The 9,504-nt window shown below is 41.1% G+C and overlaps 1 protein-coding gene across 1 annotated transcript in view; it reads left to right on the top strand.

Moving 5' to 3' along the window:
• The first annotated feature begins 1,385 nt into the window (after positions 1–1,385).
• med13a (mediator complex subunit 13a) overlaps positions 1,386–9,504 on the top strand; it is a 66,695-nt gene continuing 58,576 nt past the window's right edge. Inside the window, exons 1-2 of the mRNA XM_057320875.1 lie at positions 1,386–1,974; positions 5,404–5,638. Coding sequence (XP_057176858.1) covers positions 1,909–1,974; positions 5,404–5,638 — 301 coding nt within the window. The 5' untranslated portion in view covers positions 1,386–1,908. The remainder of the gene's footprint in view (positions 1,975–5,403; positions 5,639–9,504) is intronic.

The raw sequence follows: 9,504 nt of genomic DNA, 5'->3' as shown, positions 1-9,504 counted from the left end.
GATGAGCCCCAAGTCTGCTTGTCTTGTCTTAACAGCATGTCTTACGTGCCCTGTGGAGCAATGTGTGAAACTGTGTGTGTGGCAATCTGATGAATTTAAGAACAGGAGCCTGTCACAAGGTGAGAAGCTATCAGCTTTTCAGACAGGATAGTCTATAGAACTGTATTGATCTGCTGACATCTTTCAGAATGTGTCATATGACCATTTAAATTTTTATGAGTTTTGGTGAATAGTGAAATAAAAAAGCATTGAACTTTCCTGTAGCTCAGTGGTTAGAGCAGTGTTTCCCAACCCTGGTCCTCGGGGCACACCTTCCAGAATGTTTTAGTTCTCCTCTCCCTATATGAAACAGGTCATGGGTTCGATCCCAAGGATTGCACATAATTAGAAACAAATGTATAGTATAATGCAATGTAAGTCGCTATGGATAAAAGCGTCTGCCAAATGCATAAATGTAAATGTAAATTAACACATTTTCAATTGTATTTCATTTTCAATATCATGTTTCATATTCCTTTTTTAAATAGTGATGATTGTAATATAAAAGAAAAGGGTGTGTGTGTTTCTAAGTGTTTGAGCGAGAGAGATGTGCATATCACCCATTGACAGATCTATTGTGTGTGTAGGATATGTGTAGGCCTGACCTTGTAAATCAATGCACCCATCAATCCCCCTAATTCTCTTTGGATCCTTAATGCATCCACCCCCATCAAATCAAAAGCTTTTATAATTTTACAACTGACAAATAGGCATTATCCATGCATTATCTCCTCTAGAAGTGTTTAATCCAGCGGACATCTATTTGCCTTTTGAATATCTGAACATATCTACAGCGCACAAGTGAATTATTCTGAAGTAGTGATGTGGCTAATAGGTTCCTGCACGCGCTCATCAATGAAGTTTTCATTTTCTAAATGCACTTCAGCCAGACAAACCCCTCGTGCCATTAGAAAAGCAGCGAATGAATCTGCCATCCGATTATCACATCCATGGGAATACATCTCACTTAAACTCTGGAGTGAAGGTAATATCATTCAGGCAACTGCGCGTCTAACTACGCCTAACACTCCGCTGTGTATTACATTTCTTTTTGATAGTCCTCTTCCTAGACATAAAACCCGGCTCGTGTCGGGGAACCGCATAAAAATGCAAGGACACGTTCGGGAAGATGCTCAAGTGTCTGAGTATAGTAACACTACTGTGCGTTTGCTTTAAATATCCACCGGGTGGCGCAGGGCGAAAGTCGGCCAGTTGCGACCTGTAATGCACATTACGGATATCCATTAGCTCGGTGGCGCCTCTAGCGGTGGCGAGCGTCATTTACAGTATTGTTACGCCCCTCATGACTGCCGAGCAGCCAATGGGCTCCGGGAGGCAGAGTTGTCCCTGTGGCCGCCATTAGAGAAAGGAATCCATGAATTCAAATGGAAACCAGCAGGAACACAGAGCGACTATAGGCTTTTCAGAAAAAACGAGCCGATTCATGTAGTTTCTCGTCGCCTTTCGATTATTTTAACGCGGAATGTTTCTCGTTTTTAGACCGCTTTCTGTTGGGATGGAGGTATAAGGTAGCCGTTTGTAAGCTAAAACCGTTTTTAAACCAAGGGGGAGGAGGGGGGAGAGTTGCCTCTTTTCGCTCTCCCTTTTCTTTTTCTATTTTAACAACGCATTCCTGCTCCGTTTTACATGTAATTTATTCCCTCACGGCCCCGTCGACGGTTGCGGCCGTTATTTTATACGATTTTTGGCTGATCGCGGGAGGCGCGAGCGATCGAATGGAGCTGTTGAATTCCATTCCCCCACCGATTGTTTAAAAATAATTCCGCTCACATTCGACTCGAATTCGGAGAAACCTTATTTTTTCCATGGAAACCCAGATGGTGGGATGTTAGTGCGCGCAGTGAAAGGATGAGTGCTTGTTTCGTACCGAACGGGGCCAGCTTGGAGGACTGCCATTCCAATCTATTCTATCTGGTAAGAGATTTAAAAACTAAAAGGAAAAAGCAGCCATTTTTAGCCGCCTAGCATGCTAACATCAGCCCCAGTGGGGAGAGCGAGAGAGAGAGAGAGAGCGAGCAGGATCCGGGCCCAGTGTGTATGTGTGTGATTTAAACACATGCTGCATGTTTTGCTTTTTTAAGCTTTGCTACAGAGAATGACATGTTTTAAGTGTTGTGCACACGCCAAATGTGTGTTTGTTTGTATTTTCTGGCGTGTTTATACAGTGAGGCGAGTCGGTAGAATGAAGATTAAAGTTTAATATTAGCAGTAGTTTTTGCAAGTATAAATGATCTAATATATTTTTAAACCTGTTATTTTAAGATTTGTGTGTGAAGTAAACCCATTCTTTTAGGCGTCAGCTCGAACTTGAAGTTCTCAAGTTAGGGATGTTTACATGAGTGTTTACACGCTAGTCTGTTTGATGACCACATTTACCTGTTACATCTGACATCGCTTTATCATAACCAGTTGTTTGATTTAAACCAACCAGTGTTGGGTTTGGGGTTTACCTCATCTCTGCAATAAGACACATGGGGTTTGAAATAGATGGGGTATTCCTGGAGCGTGCAGGGATGTTTACAAGACTTTTCTGCTCAGTAAAAACACGCGCACACACACACAACATTTACACACGCCCAATTGATGTCTATAGTTCTTAGATTAAGTTTCTATTACATTAAATGTAATAATTATAATTGCTGTAGACGAACCCTACATTTTTGTCATTTTAACAGTTAAAGACCGACATTGTTTGGTCACTGTCGACGTTTTTAATAGATCATTTGACATTTTCGCAAAATGTGGCACTAACTAGAAAAGCCAAACAAGTACAGCCAGACAAACAGAGTCAAGGCCTTGTGGTGAGTTATATAACCTCAATTGAGTTTAATTCATGCTCTGTTTTATTACTGCCACAACACAACCTCTGATATTATCTGAAGATGGATAGCTCAACGGAGAGCTTGCTTGGACACTTTGTTTGAATGTATTGGTTGATGATTTGAGTAGTTGCAGTTTTCCAGAAACTCATTCACTCTCAGTGCCCCTCTCTCTCTTTTCGTCACATAATTACAGGTGTGCCAATTCTTTATTTACTTTACTTTTTCCTCTCAAATACAAGGTGCGTATGTTTATGCAAGGTCTTTGAAATATTCACATGATAAAAAGTCAGCATATAATCACAGAGAGCAGCTCTCAGTACATGTATGCTTATATAGAGTTTGACCATGTTTTGTTTTGCTCTGTGTAATTTTTGCGCACAACTGGAAGGTTCAGCTCATGGGAAACTGCCTCACCTCAGTGCACACAAAACTTGCTGCTTCATAGACACCCACGTATCCAAGTTTCAGTGCATAGCATTAGCCACACGTGTGGAGTAAATTTGATTTTTAAACATGTTTCAGAGCAAGAGCAAGAAACCAAAAACTTTTGTAATGAGTTTGACTGTGTTGTTTCAGTTTTTTGGATGTTATACAAATGAAAATATAATATTCTCTGCTTTGCAAGTTTGCTGTTGAAGCGGTTTTGTTATGCATTGATTTTAAATCATGCGTTGATGCACATATTTTGCAGACAGCTTGCTCGCATTGTCTACCCGAGTTTGACATTTTCAAGTTGAGTTGGTCTGATTTGATTTGTGTATATCTCTGTAAAAATGATTTAGAAAACTTTATTTAAATTAGTCACAGTTTTTTTGGTACATGTAAAGCTATTTTCTTGTCATTGAGGAAGGTCTCCACGGTCTATTGGTTTTTGGGCGCTGTTTGACTTTCTTTGAGTGGCTGAAGCAATGTGAGACAGACATTATTGATAAACATCTCCTGGGAGTGAGCGCAACTGTCAAAACGACCAATAGTTTCCTCCATTTTGAGCCGTTAGATGAAGTACAGAGGAGTGTGGGAAGGTGATGTTTAAGGAGGTTATTAGTGTCACTTCACCTGTGGCTGAGTGGACCTCTGATTCTCATGAGAAACATCTGCTGTCGTTTTTGGCAGTGCTTGGAGGAGTTCTTGTAAAGCTCTAGGAAAAAAGAAAGAGGATGGATGGATGCTGCGAAAAGGAGGGAAGAAAGGAGGAAGTTATGTGAAAGGCCATGACCCATTAGATCATTCAAGTTTAAGTGGAAGGTTGAACATGAGTCTTACTGCTTGGACCCCGGCCCTCAAAACACTCACACTTTCCGTTGGTGTTTTTGAATATTGTGGTAGTCACTAAATTTAGCCTGTATTGAATTTCAAGGAGCATCTTGTGTTGGATAAGTCACTGTTTACTTTGTGAGGTTGTCGTTTTGTTTTTAATTCCACGCCAGAGTAATCCCTGCCAGTTTGTTCTCTTTGCCTTGAAAACCATTTCGACTTTTTCCCCCTTCAGCTGTTAACGGTCTCTAACATCAACCGCTAGTTTTTGTCCCATTTTTACTTTTAGTAACAAGCATGTAACCAGCCTTTGGTACTGTATTCTTTTGTGCATCCTGTGCATAGATGTCGTCTTTTGCATATCGTGCAGGTGTTTGATCTGTGCTCTTAAGTGAAATGAAAATATTTTCCATAGCTGGAACAGCAGCTGCAAGTAGTTTCGCTGCGCCACAAATGAGCTTTATCAAGAACATGATTGTAAACAACTGGGCTGATGTTGTCTTGCCAAGTCTTGATTTTAGTTTGCTGCCTGTTTCAAACTCGGCATGTAGGAGAAAGAAGGGCAGTTGTTAGGCTTGCTAATGGTCGAGGCTGTGTTGTGCTTTCTTGTTATGACAGTTAATAAGCGAATCTTTGATTTATGACTGTTTTTGTCTAGTTCTGTACATGAACACTACAGTCATTTTAATTGAAACTGAGGTCTTCATGACCTGCCCTACAAAAGTCAATTAAGCCGATCAGGATGTGCATCATGTTTTTTATTTGTTCATGGGTGCCCTGAATATATGATTTAATCCCCCTCTATCTTTTTTAATTGTTGATTTTCCTCTTAGTTTGATTATCTGGCTTTATTGTATTGTATTGCTTTTTGCTCAATTGGCCATTACCATCTAATTTATTTACTGTAGGAAGATGTATTTTTATTTATGAGCCATTTGTATCGCTTGTGTTTTCTCTTTCTCTCTGTTTTTCCCCATCTCTCTTATCTGTGCTTGTCTGCGTGTGGCTGATCTTACAGTGGATCATTAAGACAGGATTAACTCCTGGGCCGGGATCCATTAAGTATTTCGTAGCTTGAGTGATGTCGGTCTCGAATCCGTTCCACCACATTTATGCCATTTATCTCAAGTCATAAAATCAGATAATAGATCAGCACTAAGACTTTTAGATGTTCTTCAGATGCCGCCGAATATGTGTGTCTTTTCGTAGGTAGTAAGTGGATTTACTGGCAGGGGGGTAACTCGAGTTTTCTCTCTTTTTTTCCCAGGCTGATTTGACTGGGATAAAATGGAAGAGGTTTGTGTGGCAGGGACCGACCTCGGCACCCATGCTGTTCCCGGTCACCGAGGAGGACCCCATCCTCTGCAGCTTCAGCCGCTGTCTCAAGGCGGATGTGCTAAGCGTGTGGAGGCGGAGCCAGAGGCAGGGACGCCGGGAGCTCTGGCTCTTCTGGTGGGGCGACGATCCCAATTTCTCTGAGCTCATCCACCACGAACTTACAGGTAAGCATTCTAACAATTGAAACACTGTTGAAGGTACACAAGAACAACAGAGAGTTCTCACCCACACTGTTGACTGTGGTCTCTCTCTAAATTTCTTCCTCTCTCACGCCCACACACTCTTTGTGTGTGCATCTTGATAACTCGTCATCAAAATTTGCCGTAGGCCCATGCAGGCATGTACAGTTATTGTTGCTTCAGTCTTAGTTTAGCAGCCAGACAGTTTGTTACTTGCGGATATCATAAAAGTGCTGTTAAGTTTATATGCAGTGCAATGTTTTTTAAATGCATACAAGAACCCTTAAAGACACGAAGATAGATCATAGAAAGTCTTGGAGCTTTTCCTCTGTCTTTGTATGGAATATATTTCTGTGTATAGCAGCGTTCGATAGCTTGCTTAAAAACTTCTAGATCAGTCTGTCTGGTAGAGCTGCTGTGTCTAGAAATTGGGTAAAAACTTATATTTACTTGCTTTTAAGTTTAGTTTTGTCTACACACCCACATGGACACGCCTGAATCTGCAGGTGCTTATTGTTTGGGATTAGGGCTGGGCGATATATATCGCGATTCACGCTAATTATACATGTCTAAATCTATTCGATTTTTTATGCACAGCCCTTCCGTGAACTACGGCTGTTTGATCAGTAGGAAGTACTGCGAGATTGAGTCGTTTGTAACGTGTATTTGAAAAAGCAACACTCGTTTAACATCATTACTATAAATCAACTTTATTATCATGAAAATACCTGAAAAGGTTTGAAGAACAGCGATAGAATATGACCACCGGCATTTCCTGGAATTGTTCTTCTTCTGTTTCCCATATTCTGAGTTTCTGCGCAAGAACGTAGGGCTGTGCAATTAATCGAAAATTAATCATAATCGTCAATTTTTGCCTTCAACAATTACAAAAACAAAATAATCGAGGCAAAATGATTATTGTGCTGCATTCCATTTTGCAAGGATCCTCTCTTTTCTTGTGGTATACAGGTAAATCCACAGTGCACCCTTTTCCTTCACAGTGTTTCAGCTGTGCTATTTCTTTACATTTATTTTGCAGTTGAATTCACAGTTTAAAAGCCAAGTTTTCATTTTTCTTTGTTTTTTTAAAAGTTAATGAGTAATCGGGATCTCAATATTGGTCAACATAATCGTGATCATGATTTTTGTCATAATCGAGCAGCCCTACAAGAACGCCCTCCGGCTTTCGGATGTGGCGGCATTTAACCGCAAGTCATTGAGAAACTGCGAAAATAAGAATCGTACGATATATCGCCCAGCCCTATTTGGGATGACTGGTATTTGCATTGTATTTTGAGAAACAGTGGAGTCTCGGATGCTGTGTTATCTTCAGTCCAGTGTGTGTAACCACATATTCCTCTGTTTGATAGCAGACATGAGAACAGTAGGATATAATAGAGGAAGTTTTGCCTCATATTTTTCCTAAGCTTTTTGAAGGATGGAATAATGAAGAGCACTGATGCATGAACGAGCAGAAAGTATCATGGATATCTTCTGAAGAGATTTCATTTTCCACCTTGCCTTTCTTTTATGGGCCAAGACGTTGGACCTGTCATATTTATATTCATGCCTTCTATTACAGTGAAAAACAAAAGGAAGGAAAAATGGGATTATATAGAGAAATGGAAAGAGGTGAGATTTTTCTTTTCCCGTGTCCGATGACCCACCCTCATTACTGAGCTTTGTGCTGGAGGAAGGACAGAAATGGAGTCTTTTGGTCAAAAGAATGACCAATTCACCCATCCCATAATTTCCGCTTCCACAAGGGTCGCGCCGAGATATTGCTGTATTTTTCATTTGTTTTAGGAGGTGTGTTATTATGGGCTGCCTGTTCAATGTGGTGCTTTATTTACTTCTCTTCCTTTCGAACACCTCTTGTATTTTTGGTCTCCTGATGGTCTGCAGTTTTAATTGCAGATGAGATCACATTTAATTTGCATTGGGCTGCTAATCCAGTTTGTCAAATATCGCATTAGGCTTTGTCCTTTTCAATTCGGCCACATTGTATTTTGTGGGCATCTGTGGTAATGTGTTCTCGTTCTCTGTTTGACTGATTCAGGATCAGATCAAACAGTCTGTTTCAGGACTGCTTGTCATGTTTGTGGTGGTATTAAAAACTACAGGGTCAGGACCCCTTGACCTCTCTTCTCCTTGTTTTAAAAGTGTGAACTTGCAGCCAGTGTAAACATCCCTCTTGACACATACTCGACAACCTTCTCACAAACACACACTTTGCAGTTGTCTTTTTACAGCCCCACTACAAATACGTCTCGAGACTAGCTAGATGTGATAAAGAGCTCTTAAAAAGCATGTGCATGTCAACGTATTCGCCAAGACTTGACCATGGAAACCTGATTTACATCCATACAGGCACCCTGGCAAAGAACAATATCACTTGTTTTGTACACTATATCTGGGGAACATGTCTCGGAAGATCTTGTCGTTTATTATTTTTCCTTTCTTATACTCTATTACATAACCTTCTATTACAGAAGCTAGCATTTTAGGGCTTGATACAAAATGGATCAGTCGCTTAATTGATGATTAAGATGCTCCCTTAGAAGGCAGCCACCTTGTAGACAGCACAGCACCTCACTCGGTTTTACCCCTTATCAGATTTGCAGCTTGTTGAAGTCTTTACATTTACAGCAAGCACCGTTACTGCCTGCTAAATAATCACTCCTGTCTTAAGGGAAGAACGGGTGAATGAAGAACTTGAAAAAAAAGAATGCCATGTACTCGATCACTGCGAGAGGTGTGGGAAGCATGTAGTACTGTTTTGGAGATGTAATGAAACATTCGGGCCATTTGGCTGATGTTGGAGAGGCAACTTTTTCTAGCTCTGAATAGAAGACAGGAGAGAACCAATCCCAGCACTCTGTCGGTTATATGATGGAATGATGTGGAATAACCAAAATGCCGTAGTAAATAGTGTAAATAAGCATCTCCTTGGTAGAGCAGGGCCCTCTATTTTCATGTAAATACCCAATCATCTCCCCTACCCCCCCGCTCCTCTGTCGCGATTGCTGATGTGCTGCTATCCAGGGGCAACCATAGAGTGAGACATGAATTAGGTCTTTCCCCCTTCTCTCTCTCTCTCTCCCTCCCCTCTTTGCTTTTCCTCTCTTTCCCTTTCTGCCACCACCTCCTCCTCCTCTTTTTCTCTCTCTGATCTTTTTTGCATAGAAATTAAGGAGCTGTAGTCTGTCTGTATGGGTAATTGCTGTAGGGCTCATTTCTTCCTCATTTTCCTCCTCTGACACTCGTCTGCTCGTTCGCTTCCTCCCCCGGCTGCTTGTCTCCCCATGGTGAGAGTTGTGCTGGCAGCTTCTCACTCTCTCTTTCTCAGTCTCTTTCTTGTTCGAGCTCTCTCATCCCCTCTCTGGGTTTTTTCTCGAGGGCTACCTGTTTACTGCATAGCTCAAAGACAGCTGCTGGTGATACCCATTATGCTGACGGGCTTCTAGCATTCACACTTCGGATTTTTGAGCCATAGCTACGTCTCTTATTTAGTACATACTTCATATATAAATGTGTGCTTGGAGTTACAAATATATGCTTAGTTACAAAAACGCAGTTGTTTTTTGTTATTCATTACAAATTGAATTCTAATTTTTACTTGAGTGAAGTCAAAGTTAAAGTACGCCAGACGGAGTTACAAACAGTTGATTCCAAACTAGCTTCTGTAATATTAAATGTTTTAACAGTGAACGAACACTGCGGCTGTCAGATGCCGTAATTACAGATCACCCTCCGAGACTTCCCCACCAACGTAATGACACAGACGAAGATGCGATGAAGGCACTTTATTTAGCATTTGTCCAGATGTCATGTAGGACGTGACTGAGGCA

Source organism: Triplophysa rosa, linkage group LG22 (assembly GCF_024868665.1).
Source record: "Triplophysa rosa linkage group LG22, Trosa_1v2, whole genome shotgun sequence".
Taxonomy (NCBI): domain Eukaryota; kingdom Metazoa; phylum Chordata; class Actinopteri; order Cypriniformes; family Nemacheilidae; genus Triplophysa; species Triplophysa rosa.
This window is presented reverse-complemented; position numbering and strand designations above follow the sequence as displayed.